This window comes from Capsicum annuum, chromosome 1 (genome assembly GCF_002878395.1).
Source record: "Capsicum annuum cultivar UCD-10X-F1 chromosome 1, UCD10Xv1.1, whole genome shotgun sequence".
NCBI lineage: Eukaryota > Viridiplantae > Streptophyta > Magnoliopsida > Solanales > Solanaceae > Capsicum > Capsicum annuum.
This window is the reverse complement of record NC_061111.1, coordinates 44,861,540-44,878,684: the sequence shown is the minus strand read 5'-3', so window position 1 is coordinate 44,878,684 and position 17,145 is coordinate 44,861,540. Positions and strand designations below refer to the sequence as shown.

Here is a 17,145-nt window from a genome sequence, read left to right as displayed (position 1 = left end):
GTCCCCACCACAAAATCAAGCACACAGAGAAATTACTGTTGATTAAATAAGTCTATTTTCTCCAATATGAAGGTTACTTGTCAAACAAAATAGAGAAGAGAAACTAAGACTACTTAAATTTGAGGCAAGAATTAAGAAGGCAGAAACTTGCTAAAATGATATTTTGTAGAGTATCATTTTAATCATTATAACTACTTAAAATGATATAGTTAGCTTAAACATTGCAATTTGATTCCCAACCCCCGGCAATCACAATATAATATTTCGCAGAGTATAATCCCATAAATAATCCGATCATACTATAATAAAAAGGAAAAGGGTACGCATCATTCTACCCTCCTTTATGTTTTTGGCTCAAAAACACCCTTCCCATTGTGTTTTTGGCTCAAAAATACCCTCCAGCTATCAAAATAGCTCAAAAATACCCTTTTTACTAAAGGTTACTTCAAAAGAAAGGAAAACGGGTCAATTTTGCCTTGAACTAGTAGGAATAGGGCAACTTTGCCCTCCATTTAAAGAGCACGAGCAAAAGTTTAAATTGGTGATTATGAGATTAGTTTGACTATTTTAAATGACAGCTTTTATATAATGTCAACTTTATGTTTTATATAAAGTTTATTACATGCAATAATTTTTCAATTAAATATGAATCCTGCCATTTTCTTTCAAAACTATTACGTTGGCCCTTGACTGAAATCGACTGAAACTTGGGATGACTTAAATTACAATAAGTAATACATGTCAAGATATAATTGAATTTGATTTTTTTTCTCATATAATTCTTAGAGTTCATAAAATAAATCCATCATTATTGATGTAGAAAATAAACTTTAACTAGCTATGTAAGAAAAGGTACGCAATATTATGATTAGAAATAAAAACCCATACCTAATGCCTAAAGAACCAGAAGAAGAAAAAAGTTATATCATCATTTTTAATTGTTAAAACGGAAAGCGTTTGTACTACTAATTTTCTTATATATTATTATGTCTCACACATTTAACACCCCACCTCCACCGCAGCTTTTCTTAAAAGAACAAGGGACAAATTGCCCTATTTTCTACTAACGTGGCGTTGCGCACCTCGACTAATTCCACCGGATACCTATCACCTCCCACCAGCAACAGGTGCAAAGTGACTCGGTCCACCAAGGCTAGAACAGATGCAAGGAAATTTTCCATAGTTCAATAAAAAAAATTAACTCATTTTTCATTGTTTTGAGGCAACTACGAGTAAGCAGGGCATTGTCGAGCTATTTTGGGATGGAAGGCATTTCTATGCCAAAAAAATAATGGAGGATAAAACTGACCCATCTTGAATAATACGGGGTATGGTTAGCCCTTTTACCCAATAAAAACTATTATTGCCTCAATCTCAAACAAGATGTCGGCTACATAAATCCTCACTTTCCATTTAAGCTCAACTCAGGTTATTCGTCACATCAAATTAAAATAAAATGCAAAAACAATTTAAATATATACATAAATAATAGTACTAATAATAATATTATTAGGTATTCTATAACAAGACAATTGTTTTATTCACTAGTAAATGTCAGCTTTGTGAATCTTTTTCTTCGTTGTATCCTTTCTTTAGCTATGTCTGCACTGGTAGTGTAAAATTGTAGGTCTTTCGAGACTACTTTTTTTTTTTAACATGACTTTCGAGACAACTTTCTTTCATGTGATTTTAAATCTACCTCTTCTTTTTCTTTTTAAATGGAGAAAACATATGACATAGACCTAAATCCTACCGTCCCCTTTCAACATCTTCATTCACCATAGTTTCACACATACGGACCGGTACATCTGTAGGTCGACTTGGGCCATGACCAAACCACCTCAACCGAATATCCATCAATTTATCCTCAATTCCTGATACCTGCACTTTCTAGGGATGTGATTATTTTTAATCTTATCTATATTGTATGACCGCACATCCATTTTGGCATTATAACATCTCCTCAACAAACATTTTTTGCCTTTCATTTCGGCAGGCATTATTCTATCACAACACTCTAGTAGCACATTTTCATTTCAACCATCTTGATTTAATTACATAAAGAACATCTTCATTCATCATTCTATTCTCTTGAAATGAGACTAAATATCTAAATTGCTTGCATTTGACATCCGCAATCCTATCTAGTCTCGCCCTGACTTTGGTCTTTGTATGCAGACTAAACTTATAGTGCATGAAATTTGGTATTAATTCTATTTATCCTAAAACCCTTAGGGCTGTTTGGCACGCGGGATAAGGTGGAATATCCCAAGATTAAGCGTGGAATAAATTCATATCATCTACCAAACGCAGTATAAATCTTATCTCAGGCTTAATCAAGGGATATCCCACCTTATCCCGTTCAACTTGGGATTTTTTCCGTCACTACATACATTTCTTTTCTCAAACTAAAATTGATGAATAACCCTTTACCTTTAAATATCCCCATTGAAGAAACTTCAATCCAGATATTGAAAAATCTAATTGCTCATCTTCTATGCCAGTAATGTTCCAAAGTAGGCCAAACTTTTATATTGATAAGGAAGAGAATGAAAAAGGAGTAGAATCCATCATAGTTCGAAACTCAATGAGTAATGAATTCACCCTTTCACCATTTTCCACTTAAATAGCAGGCATTTGCTAGTAGTAAGGTTCAGAGTCGTGACATGTTTATAACCCAACATCACAAGTTGCACTCTTACCACTAGAGACCAAAGCCCCGGAGGAAATGGGCGACGCCGATTAGTTGGAATTATGTTTTAGTCATATTAGTAAGTTTGCTTTTAAGTATGTGTTCTCTAGGAAACCTTTTTATCTCGTCTGAGGTTTTATATGCCAATAGAAATATAGAGAACTTCTGGTACTTATATTTTTACATCCATTTTGTACAATATATATCTTCCGACAAGGTTAAATACAATAACATGATGGGTGAGGATTTAATATAGCGGAAATCAAGATTGAGGCACAGTTGCTCTTGTGACTGTATATAGTTTAAGAAAAATAATTAACAGAACCAGCAGTATGAATTACACTTGTTAATCAGAAAGAAGCGTGGATTATGGATCACACAGAAACACACTCTGAGACAACAAACTTAAGTATAGAAGCAGTCAGTATGCGAACCTGAAATCCAAAAGAGTAATGCAGAAAATCAAACAAATCTATGCTCCTTGTTGATGGCAAAGAGAAATCTCCAGGCAATTTTGGTAAGCCTCTGAAGTACTTCAGAGCTGATACTGCTGCACGTACCTGGCATTTTGCTGAATCACATCAGAACAAATATGTGAAGAGCTTTTAAGAATGATAGAGGAAAGATTATCAACCTCATTGAAAGACACGATAGCATTTGTAGTCGAAGTGGTATCAAGGGGAATAATATTGTAAGCAATGTCCTCAGTCATAGCAGCATCTGATTCCATCATTCGTTTTAGCTGAAAGCAAAGACACAGCACCAAATTGAGCAATTCAGATGCAGGTGGGACCAAAAGACTAGAGAAAATGAATGAATGCACATACATCAGGAGCAAGACCAAGTATTGAAACTATTTGAATACACGAGTGTGGAACCGCACCAATACATAGAAACATTTCATGAATCGTACCAAAGACATTTCATAAAAAGTTTCAGCGTGTGCTCTTTAGATTTTACAAAGTCAATTTTCATTCATGTATGGCAGGAATCTTTATAAACTATAAATATTGACCAGTAATACCAAATAAGCTAAAGTTTCCCAAAAAAAATACCAAATAAGCTTCTCGAGATTTTTTATTTTACACCCTTTTATAGAATGAGGACTGTTAGCAACTTACAACTAGGAATGAAATGCCCTGCACAAGTGAAATAACCACACTATCGTACAGCAGAAACTACAAAAAATTGAAAATATAGAACAGCAAAAAGCACTTTTACAACAAAAAAGGAGGAACGCAATTGAATGCAGAACCTATCCAGCTAACAGGCATTAGAATAAAAAGATGATATATAACTACCTCAAAAAGCTCAAACCTGCTTATGGTATGAGAGATCAAATTATAAAATTGATTTGCCATAATAAAAAACAAATATAATCTTTACTTGATCAAAAAAAAAAATTCTATCATAAACGTGGAGTGACTAATCTAACTATGCTATTACAAAAGTGGGAAGCCCTAAACTAAAAGTTTGAAAGATGAAAATACCTGTTTAGTAATATGTATTTATATCTAATAATAACAACAACAACAACAAACCCAGTATATTCCCACATAGTGGGGTCATATCTAATAATAAGAATAATCAAATAAAAATCTATATCTATACTATTATAGAAGTAGGAATCCCTAAGTTAAAAAATCAAAAAATCTTTTTATAATATATATTTTTATGTAATAATAATAATTAAATAAAAACTGATAAATTTTGCTTTCCGCTGTGCCTACTCTAAGTAGTCGTGTTCTTTCATTAGTCACTAATTTTTAATGAAACTATTTGGCCACTAGGAAAGGACTTTTCAAAGGGCTAGTTGTTTTTATAGGAAGGACACAACTCTTCGTAAAAGAAAAAAAAAACTTAGAGATGGATTGCTGGTCCGAAAAAAAAAATATACTTCCTCTGTCGAGATATATGGAATGCACTTTGACCGGAGAGAAAGCTGAAGAAAGAGGGGAGGAAAGACTTTTGGAACTTGAGGCCTACAACAAGTCATAGATATTTTGTGTAATTATGAGTTATCTTAATTAAGAGTAAAATAGGAAATTTAAAGTTAGTTATTTCTTGATATAAAAAGGTATAATTCTTTTTTTTTTTTGAAACTGCTAACTTTGAAAGGTATTATTCTTTTTAGGACAAACTAAAGAAAAAATGCATCATATAAATAGGGAAAAGGGAGTAAGCTGTTGGCAGGTTCTATTTAAAAAGTCGTGCTTATCAGAGAAGACACCTACTCAAAATTAAAAAGAAAACACTCCAGAAAGGTTGCGTTTTTTGGAAAAAAAAATTGTATTCAACTTCCTTTTGAAACAATAGAAGTCCATGTTCATTAGGTTTTCTTCTCTAACAGTATTCTCCTTGGGAACGTCTTGCATGTCATTTTCATCAAAATTATAGCCACCAAACAACTACTATAATTAATATTTAAGCAACTGAGTAACAATAGGAACATCATTTTTTATATGCAAATCATGTCATTACTAATGACAATAATTGAATAATAACAATACCATGCATGTCCTTTTCAATTTAGGTTTCACAAGATCAACACCATATTTTTCTAGCAAATTATAAGCAATAAGCAATGGTTGTTACTTTTTAGCATGAATTATGTTAGCAGTATAGCATTTGTATGAGAATCTAGAGTAATATCAAGTAAAGAAACATACATGAAGGAAGTTACTCCATGGAATATATCAGACTTCATATCCATACGCATAGAACTACCTTTATATAAATTATTCACAAAGTCAAATTAATTGCTTAATTTTTCTTTATGTACTAATGCTTATATGCATATTCTAGAAACTAGAAAAATTCTAACATATTAATCTGGAAGGAATACAAAAAGGAATAGTGAATCATAATGAAGTACCATTAAAAATTATTGACGGAGACCAAGAGAGAAAAAGGAAAATAAACAATTAAATCTTAATGAAGAAACTTGAAATTTGAAGTTCTATTTATGCTTTCATGGCTTGATATATATGAACTTCATAATTATTAAAAGTGATAAATGTGAAGCACATTTAATACTGATTAATTAAAACAGGCACTTAATTGAGTTCAGGGGTGCTGCTTATGGATTATACTAAAGTAGATGTCACTGTTCCTTATACCTTTTATTTCTTGGTTCGTTTTTCCAGGGTAATATAGCTAACAGAACATGTTAATAAAATGTGCTAGTGTTAGTTATCTAAGAGAAGAGTGGGATGCCTGTCCTTTATCTAACTGTAACAGAACACAAAAAACAGATGCACCCCCGATGTCAAGTCATCCATCGTTCCTTGCTAACATAACAGAAGTACCTCCATCAATTGAGAGATTTTTAGCAATTGCGTGCTGCAAAATGTGACTTCTGTATTAAGGGAAGTTCTTCTCATGAAACTTAAAAGTTGGAAAACCTTCCAATGAGAAGAATCAAAATGAGAAATCAACAAGCCAAAGAAGAGGACTCGACCAGCTATTTAGTCATACAAAAAGAATGGTACGAACATCAAAAGCAAGCATTTGCACACTGAAAAAAGAAGTACAGGTAGTAAGAGACAAGAACCTCCTCAGGTATTAAGCGATCCGCTTCTTCAGGGGAAACCTCCTTAGTCAACTGTTCGAGGACATTTCCCAGAACCTTAAGAGTACCTAAAACCCTTTTCCTTTGGACAGTCTTACGCTCCAATCTATTTTTAAGAAAAAATAGAAATAAAACATGTCAACCAACTAAAATAGCATCTCAACAAAAGGACAAATTTATATTTTTTATAAGGCAAGTGATTTTAATAATAGAAAATCCACCGCACACCAGGAGTTGCAAAAGGACAAATTATTTCTAAGATCTACTAAAAAACAACTGAGTCAAATAGATCCAAATACAAGCAAATTGCACTCTTGGCCCCATTCCTAAGATAAGTTTGAATATGTCCGTATTCTCGGCAATTATTTCTACCTGAAAAGTTCATTCAAGGAGGACTATACCTCCCATGAAACTGCATGACATTGAAAGGAGGATAAACAATTGTTAATTTCCCTCACTGGTTGAGGGAATGATTTGTTGTCTCCTAATATAGTTGTGAGCAAACCTCACGTTATGAACGAACTTTCCAGGGCAAATTAGAGCCTATTTCCATTTTCTTAACATGGTAGCCAAATCCATCCTCATTCTTGCCAAGCTCCAAATTTTTAGCACGGGACATGTGAGGGGTTGTTTAGGTTCTTCAGATTGATTGGGGAATGGAAAGTTTCCTTTTCTTGTCTTGGAAATCCTCACATCATGAGCTAGCTATTGAGGTTAAGTCAAACTCAATGTTCATTTTCCCAAAACAATCCACACTGAGGATTCTCTTACATAGAACATAGAGAAAGATGACAATGCATTTTTGCTTCTATCAAGAGTAACAGCTCACACTTAGAACTAATAAAAACAATGTTTACTCCTGGAAAACTTTTCACACAAGTTAACAGATGAGACAATTACTAAGAGATTGGCAATCAAAAATATCATAAAGACAAGTAGCTCCTTATTAAAGGGCAGCCCAGTGCACTAACGCTCCAGCTATGTGCAAGGTCCGGAGAAGGGCCCAACCACAAGGGTCAATTGTACGCAGCCTAAACTTGCATTCTGCCAGAGGCTATTTCCAAGGCTTGAATCCGTGACCTCCTTGTCATATGGTAGCAACTTTCGTAGTTACTTCAAGACTCCCCTTCTAAAGTAGCTCCTTATTGTGACTCAAAAATGAAACAGAGATAAGATTGGGTTAGATCTCAAAAAACGGCAAGTACCTAATCTAATCATGCTTGTATACGTCCAACATGTATGTGTCATTACCATATGTTGTAGTTCTAGACTTGCATGAGGATTTTGTTCCTTTGTAGGGCCAGGGTAAAGATCATAATCCACGTCATTGACAAAGTAACCAAGAGAGAGAAGCATAATACTGATGCATAGAAAAAGGGTTCGACGACAAGTAATTGAAATAGATTTAGTTAATTGATTTTGTTCATATTTTATGCTAACTCTAATTTCACACTTGCAAGTCCACTAATGAAGGATTAAAATACAGAACCCTAGAAAAAGAAGTTTGACATTGACATAACAAGTATTTTACTAACTTAAAGCATTAGAGATGGAACAAAACAAAGACACCACCAATTCAGCCCAAAACGGCTGAAAAAGCAATTTTGACCGAACATAACAAATTGTGGCACACTTTAAGCATTAGATGAGGACCACCTAAGAGGGAAATTTAAAAAAAAAAATCATTTATAAACATGACCTGATGACCACAAAACTGGTTGTATATAAAGGATAAACAAAAAAGAAGAGATTCATAAAAATATATGATTTTCTACGAACTCCAATCCACCAAATTTTTATACAACAAGAAACTACATGAGTGCAGCAAAGGAAACTAAACGATTGGAGACTACTCCTAGACTAAGAAAACCTCAACTCCACTTCCTCAAAACCTCTCTTATTCTCTCTCCAAGAAAGCCATATTAACCCTAGTGGAACCACATTTCATGCCGTGTCTTCTCCTCCCCTCTCTTCCAACTGAAAATCAAATCCTTAACAGCTTTTGGCATCGTCCATGAAATGTCAAATGACATATACATATCCAGTAGTCGGGAGAGCCCCAACTCTACAATTCAAAACATGATCACGCGATCCGATGCCACCCACCCCCAAAATAGAAATAATGTCACACTTCCTCAAGTTAATTGTACGGACTAACACCTCCTAGAATCAAGTACTTGGCCTAAAACTAGTGCTCATCTGCATCATAAGAAACCACAGTGTCATCCCCAAACAAGTGAGACGGGAAACTATCCTAGCAACCCCAAATGTTGCATTGAAGCCCTTCAACTATCCTCTCGTGAAAGCTCTATCAATCATAATGCTCAATGCTGCCATTACCAAGGATGCGTTGATAATAAAGGATCCCATTGTCCCAGACCCCTCAAAACCCCCAAAACGTTGCATACATTACCGTTCACCAAAATTGAAGTTATCTGCCTAAATAGATGCAAAAGCGGACCACTAGAAAATGCTCTCAGGCACATTCCCCCAAAACACTATTAACCTCCAATGACACTAATGTCATCAAAACCGAAAAGTGCAAAACAAAGTTTTGAAGTCCCCTAGGACTTTACACGCAAAGTGCAAATAAAGTGGGGGCTTTAAATAGGAAAGGCACAAATGGAGAAAAGATACCAAAATATACGTTTCATCCAAGATTTATAATTATAAACTTAAATAACAAATATATGAATAAAGAAATTGAATTTTTTTACGATTAAAGTAAAATATAATCATTTAGAGTGGCCTCTTGAGGAAATGCTCATTCGCATGGAAAAGTTTGTATTAGATCCTTAATGACGACACTGATGCACATATTAAGCGAGGCTAAGCACTCAACGTGTTATGAGGCACGCCTTTGACAACACTATTCGGATATATAAAGTCCCTTCCCCTGTTTGTGAATGCTACCCTATGAGAACATTTTGTATCAGTCCCTTTCCTCCAACCATAACACCCTCAATTTATATCTTTAGCTAACCTCTTGGGAGAAAAACAAATCAGCTAGCTCTCTTTTCAATCCCAATTTCCACTTCTTCTCCCTCTCTTCTAACTCCCTCTCCATTTCTAACCTCTCAAATTCCATGATACTTCAATCATGGTCTTTATCTTTGCCTCTACCCCTCCAAACACCTCTTTATTCCATAACCTTATGTCTTTTAAGAAAGCAATTTCAACTTCTTGGCAAGCGTACAAGGTATCCTCTCTACCACATAACCACTCCACCAACCAACAGCACTATCTCAAAATGCATTAACATGTAGCTCAAATCCAAAAGGAGATCTCATCTATTTTTCTCTACTAGCATCCAACATGATAGGAGAATGATCTGACAATAGCAGAGGAAAAAGAACCTGGATCACACCAAGTGTCAACTTCTCCCAAAAGTAAACACTAGGAACTTATCTAGCCTCATCTATATGATAAGTCCTGCGACTTGGACTAAGTGAAAGAAACAAGGGAAAATTAATAAGGGAGTTGTTATTAATAAACTCTAAGAATTCTTCCATGGCCCTGGACACCATCCTACACAATCTTTTCCTGTGGTAATTTTATATTATTAAAATCTCCTCTATCACCCAAGGCATGTCCAACCTCCCCATTCCATCTCCCATCTCCACCCAAAAAGTGATATTTGACCCCTCCCAACGGGTCCATAAATCCCCCTCATCCCACCCCCAAAACTGCACTCCATTCCATCGCCAATGTTTCTGAACCGCTCGCCTGACACTAATTCCCCTTTGTCAACCTCCATACACTCCAACTTTTTGTCATCCCAAAGAATAAGTACTCACGCACTTCCTCAAACTGGAATAGTCATACTTCACCCGCCACCATACACATACTTTTGATATTGAAATCCAACAATGTCTCCATTTTTGTTTCTTGAATACATATAACATCACCCCACGATTCCCTAAAACCTACTTCGATGATGGCCCTTTGATTATCATCCCCTCACATTCCCTGAAATAATTTTAGCATCCATGCACAATGACTTTACCCTCACCACCGTACCCCCTCCTACCCCGTAACACCAATTCCATCCCTACACCAAGATCTCCCCCTCAAACACCACCATTTTCCTTTCTCACTCTTTTTCCTTCCCTTTCTTTCTCACTCATTTTTACCTTCCCCAAACTTCTTTCCCTTCCCTCCCTTTAATCAAGAACTTCTTACATCTTTCTTTAAGCAATTCTGACACCCTGCCCTCCTTCCCTTCCGACAACACTCCAAAAAAACTCCATACCTAAGGAATTTCCCGCCCATTTCATAAATTTTCTTCCATCTGCAAGGCTGACAAAAGGCCTCGCATTAGCTCTCCCAGCTCCTAAACTGTCATTGTCAGTACCAAGAATCAGGTGTGGGCTCCCCTCTCCCCATAGAACAAATGGATTTAGAGCTGATGTGATTCCTGGAGCCTTCCCCAACCATATGTAATAAATAGGGGGAACGCGAAACAGAAATCCTTTTGATTTGATCAAACGAGAGAAAAAGAGATCCTTGTACTTCTATCATGCACTCTTTATTCTTCGGAGAGTATGAACATACTAAAGAAGATACAGGGCAACTATCACGTCTCGCGAGATAAAAGTGTTACATTATTTTTCAACCTAGAAGCATCAAATAGTACACATAGGAAACCAAAATTCCATTTTCCAGAGCAAGAAGAAATGCAATTCAAGCAGATATGCCATCACAACAAACAATAAAGTGAAAAATGACAGCCATGCAAATGGTAGAATATAACATGGAGGTCTTCTAGCAGATAACACCAACTAAATAAGAGAATGTTGAGACTAAAATCACTTACTCTCCCAGATTACCACTGAAGACTCCAGATTCCCTCAATTTCAGTTCCTCCTCTCGTAATCTATCCACGTTATGCCTTTCTCTGTATTGTTTATAGAATTCTTGTAAGAGGGTAATATCTTGGCTTCTATCAATCGTCCCACCCTCCCGCTTCGCTAGCTTTTGCTACAAGATTATAAGAGATGGGAAGGAAATCAGAACTGAACCAATATCCAGATTATTGTAAACGCACCATAAAACATGTAAAATTCAACTGTCAAAACTAATTTATAATGCATCAGCTAAGTGGAGTTCCAGCACATCTCTAGGAGTAGAAGTCCTGACACCAGAAATGATACAATATATAAAATGGAAGAAACAGAGAAATGTCCAGGATTCTAAAGTTACCTGATACTCACCAAAATCAGTGAATCTATCCAAATAGTGATTATTGGCACTCAGAACGACCAAAAATTTCATATATCCAACACAAGAAATATTTGAATAGTACATGGTATGGACTGCGTACACTTTACCCTCCCCAGACCCCACTTTGTGGGAATACACTGGGTATGTTGTTGTTGATGTTGTACGTGAAAATTCATTTTTCCTATTCCTCTAATAAAGTGATGAATATCATGAGTACACAAAGGAAAAGTCACACACATACCTTGATTACCGACATCAAACCAGTCTTGAACTGCAGAACACCCCTCCCCTCACTGTTAGGATCCAAATTTTGAGCCAAGGAATAGGCATGCTCACATACTGCAGCAAATTCACCAAATTGCCAACAGATAGGCAAGTTTATTAGTCCAAGCATCAACAGACTGCATATCGGCTTTCTAAATCATTCAATGAATTAAGTATGTCTCAATACAAAATTAGATGCGGTTTTAATTAACCATTTGTAGCCATTCCATCCTATTCATATTTCAATATTCTGAGAATTTCCATATTTAGACAATTCTTACATGGGTTAACGAACCAACCACAACCGACCTATCTGTGCTTGGGATCCTTCTGTGCTTTGTGAAGCTCACATGACTGAGATAGCATATAGCTTTTTGAGAAAAAGCATAAAAGGATCTAAAGAAGTAAAACTAGGACAAGCACCCAATAGGACAAGCATCCAAGGGTGGGGCCTAATGGTCACTAAAGTGGGTTGAGAACTTGAGTTTAAGTCGCTAAGACAACTTCGGATAAAACACTAGTAGGCTACAGGAAACAGATTATGGATGTAAACAAACTATACTCTAATAGAGAAATGCCAAAAAGTTGGCAAAATACAAACCAAAGAAATTGTGGAGTAGTTTTATTTATGATAGGAGATAGTGGTGGTACGGCATGTGCAGAGAGCGACTCCTTACTAGCTGACAATTGTTTGTGAGCCTACGTTTGATGAGTCGTGCACAAGTTCACAACACCTAGACATCTTAGGAATAATAAATCTCCTTATCTTAATTTAAAAAAGAAAAAACTTTCGATCAATATACTCAAACAAAAGTATCTACAAATTATAGCCGCCAAATGTTTGGATTCAGTTCTAATAAAGGGCATATGATCGAAAAAAAGAATCCAATGCTAAAGTTACCGGTATCAAAAAAAAAAAAAAGAATACATTGCTTTCATACAAGAAAAAGAGAAATTGATTGATAAACAAATCAATATACAAAAAAAAATGTCGAGGAAAGTCACATCAATCAAAGCAAGCCCTTCAGTCTCTTCAATTTAACTTGAAATTATGAAATAGGCGTACTCCATAACACCACAATAAAGGACCACACAAAAGAAAGAATCTAGTTAGTAGTGCCACCAGAAATCCCTTCACTTTTCTGAAAAGAAATAGACCATAGCAAACACACTGAATGACCTAAAACTTAACAATTCCTTCAGCAACCAAACCCAAATGTTTTTCATTTTCTAATATGAGTAACTGGAACCCCCAATGTTACCATCTAAACAGTTATACAATGGGAATCAGTCAACATGAAAAAAGAACTAACATAACCAACAGCTAACTTGTCCAACCAGGAAGAGAAAGAAACACTTAGTCCTAATTATTTTTTAAGATTTTCATGCCACATTTTGCTATATCTTTAACGCCAATGCCAAGATAACTGAAAAATCTATAACTATCTAGGCTCATGAGAAGAGATCACTTACATACTCTGGAGACATTAGGGTCCTCGTCTTGAATCTCGTCCGCAGCTCTTAGAATGTCATCTATATCCCTATTATTCGCAAGAGAAGATGGGACATTCGCAGCAATCCCTCCTGCCGTTCTCCCTGCGCCAGCCTTATGTCCCCGTAGTGCTGCTCGCACTAACCGTTCCCACAAATCTTCCACTCGAGACATCTCCTACAAAAGCACAAACTACAATCAAGAAGGAAACCATAGGTACCAGTGGAACCACAATGGGGAAAAATGCGAAAAAGAATTTCCAGAATATCTAGCACACCAGAGAGAAAAAAGAACAAGGAATCGACTAAAATCCGACATCTAAATCATCAAATATGAAATCCAGTAGCAATTAAACACCCGAAATAATGAAATACTATGAACTTCGTCATCAAAATGTTTGTTACTGGAGATCGATCTGAACCCAAAACATCTTCAGATGCTTCAATTTGCCTTGTCCAGCAACCAGATAAAAAGCTCAAATAAGAATATTAAAAAAAAAAAAACAATGCTACATTAGATGGGAAATGGTGAATAAAATAGCAGATGTACAAAAACAAAAACAAATTGAAATAAAATAAAGACTACAGAAGAACAAAACTAGAGAAATTTTAAATTAAAAAATGATCTGACATTGCCAAGAGGAATCCATCATAAGTCCAATAAGGTGAACAACTACAAATATAGAAACCGAAACAGAATTCCTAAAATTAACATGAACATAAACTCAAGCATTACTTGTCCACATTCCCTTTACCCAAATTCTAATGTATTTCCTGTTTTGGAGCATCCAAAATGCTTGACACGTCATCCCATCAATAACATTTTTATTACATAAAACTTCCACAGCATATTCACTTAAAAATCAAAATTTAAATTTTGATACAATTGTTTTATCAACCGCAATTACATCTCAAATACTAATTTAATATTTTCTCTCACTGAAATTTATTCAGCACACAAGTATAGCTAATTCAGTACAAAGTCCATACCCTAAAAAATGATGGTGGGGGTAAATCTTTATCAAAGAGAATATATTTAAGAAAACTGTAAGTATTTTTTTTTTTCCTACATTATGAAGTGGATTGAGAACTATGAGGTATCACATGCAAATTCAAGTGAAGGCAAAAGACACTAGGTTGTTTCTTTTTATTTATTCAATAAAAAGGGCAGCCCTGTGCATTAAAGCTACCGCTATGCGCGGTGTCCGGGGAAGGGCCCCACCACAAGGTTAATGGAAAAAGTTAGCCGATAATGGAGGAGGTAGCAAGGTAGGCGACTTGTGCTCAGATACCATCGTGATTAAAATAACAAAGACATTAAATTTTTGTTCACTATAAATTACAACTAAGCAGCAAAGTTTCGTCTTAACGGGAAGAAGTAATTTTCTTCCTAAGAAGACACTAGAACCCAAAAATTAAAAAATGACATAATGTATTAAAATGAAAATAAATTCAAAAATAACTGTCCAATGTATAAGTTTTTCCTTGCGGTATTATTACATTTTACAAACAAATCGAAAAAAATGTGTATTCACATGGACGTAAATCCATGAAAACTAAACGTGCATATATGCTCTAGCTTTCACAAATGATGAAATCAAAATTATTATTAAGCAGCAACTTTTTCTTCTTAACTGGAATAAGTAACGTCTTTTCCTAAATGACACTTCAAACAAAAACAAAACAACTGAAATCGTGCATTAAAATCAAAGTTTAGCTATGGAAAAAGTAAAGTTCTTCTTGCAGTAATATTATACCTTAAGAACAAATTGCAAAAACTAGGCAACATTAAAATGAAATTAAATTCAAAAATTAACTATAGTGAACTTAAAAGTTCTCCTTGCAGTAATATTACATTTTAGGAACAAATACGTAAATCCATGCAAATTAAAATACTATAAACGCTCTAGCCTTCAGTAATGGTGAAATCACAATTATTAAACAGCAACTTAAGTAATTTTTTTTTCATAAATCACAGTAGAACAAAAACAAACAAAAACAAACAAAAAAAAAACGAAAGGATGCATTTAAATGAAATTAAAATCAAAAATTAACTAATCGAAAAATTAAAGTTCTCCTTGCAACTGATTTCACATTCTATGAACAAAATTACAAAAACTATGTATCCAGAAAAATGTAAATCCATAAAAATTTAACGCGTACATACGCTCTAGCTTTCAGGAATGATGAAATCAGAAATAGTAAGCAGCAATTTATTCTTCTTAACTGGAATAAGTATTAGTTTTCCTAAAGTGTATTTACACTACAACAAAAAAAAAAATGGTGCATTAAAATCAAAATTTAGCTGTGGCAAAAGTAAAGTTCTGCTTGCAGTAATATGACATTTTACAAACAAATTGCAAAAACTAAGTAACATTAAAATGAAATTAAATCCACAAATTAGCTATAGCAAAACAAAAGTTCTCCTTAACAAATTGCAAATATAGCACAGCATTAAAACAAAACTATTGGCAAAAAGTAACACTCTCCTTGCAAGTAATATTACATTCTACGAATAAATTTACAAAGACGTAAATCCACGAAAATTAACTCCAAAAAACAATGAAAATCACAATTATTATTATTTAAAAAATAAAAAAGGGAAAATGGAGAAAGCTAACCTTGTAGGAGATCTCGCCGGAGAATAACCGGAGAGAGAGAGAGAGGGAGATTAAACCCTAGAAAATGAAATTGAGCTGAAGAAGAAAAATGGAGCAAAATGGGAAAGAGAGAGAGTTTTGGGGGTGAATTTTGAAATGAAATTGAAAAACATTGAGAGGAAAATGACCCCTTACTACAATTTACAGGGAATATAGGAGGAGGAAGAAAGGGGATTGACCGGTTTATTACCGGCTATAGCCGGTTGTTTTGATTTGATTTGTATGCTAAACGCGGAGAAGAAAATGTAAAACGTAGGTATTGGGGATATTTATGGGACCTTCATGATTAAGAAGCTACTTTTCTTTCCTCTCTTTTTCTCACCTCTTTTTGCTATAAAACTTCCAAATAAGGTAAAATATTATCGGTGCCATATTATAAAACTATTAAAGAAAATAACAAAATGTAAAATGTAACAATCGACAATATAATGATAGTAGAATTTCCTGTCAACCTTTTTTCAATATGAACATAGTTATTTATAACCAAAATAAAAACTTATCCTTTTTTCAATATGAACATAGTTATTTATAACCAAAATGAAAACTTATCCAATTCAAGGAGTGGAGGATGACTTGGCTTTGAGCCTAACTAGAAGTAAGCCACATGAAACCAATATTGGACATCTATTAAGTTCCCCTTATGTTTATGTAAGAAAAATTTACTGAATACGTATTTGAGTACTAGCTCATTAAAAATCATATCAGAAAATTTACTGGATTCATGCTTAACTCTAGGTCATACACTATCATAGGATTCTAGGGAGGGATCTGAAAGCATATCTAGATTCGGCTCAAAGTACGATTTTTCATGATCATGAATGAAATATTTTAATCTTTAGAACGTGGGGGCACAGATGGGATCTTTTTAGTCACGCATGCAATCCCATAACTATTTGTAGGGAATGCCTGAGAAAGTTCTATCTAAAATGATTTAAGCTTGGCTATTTCAGTTGCCTCAAGAATAAGGCAAAGTTAGCACGAATTGAGTAACGTGAGAATCTGCATAAGTTCCTTAGAGAACACTTCCAATGCACGATCTGAGACATGAAAGAAGGGAAACCTTTCCTAAAACGCCTTGTAGCCTTTGCCCATAAGTGTGGTACGTTTCACACCCATGCACAAAACTTTACTCAACGCGGCTTTCAGACTCCCTAGGATACTTTAAAACCTTAGGCTCTAATACCAAGTTTATAACGCCCCGGAAGTACACTCTGAACGTCACACGGTGCTTACAGTCCTAAGGG

The 17,145-nt window shown here is 34.9% G+C and overlaps 1 protein-coding gene across 1 annotated transcript in view; it reads right to left on the bottom strand.

Moving 5' to 3' along the window:
• The window catches only part of LOC107874024 (callose synthase 9), a 52,056-nt gene extending 35,900 nt beyond the window's left edge, over positions 1-16,156 (bottom strand). Inside the window, exons 1-7 of the mRNA XM_047396453.1 lie at positions 15,863-16,156; positions 13,224-13,419; positions 11,728-11,825; positions 11,080-11,243; positions 6,246-6,369; positions 3,327-3,434; positions 3,127-3,252 (exon numbers count right to left, since the gene is read on the bottom strand). Of these exons, the coding sequence (XP_047252409.1) occupies positions 3,127-3,252; positions 3,327-3,434; positions 6,246-6,369; positions 11,080-11,243; positions 11,728-11,825; positions 13,224-13,416 (813 nt within the window). The 5' untranslated portion in view covers positions 13,417-13,419; positions 15,863-16,156. The remainder of the gene's footprint in view (positions 1-3,126; positions 3,253-3,326; positions 3,435-6,245; positions 6,370-11,079; positions 11,244-11,727; positions 11,826-13,223; positions 13,420-15,862) is intronic.
• Between the last annotated feature and the right edge of the window lie 989 nt (positions 16,157-17,145).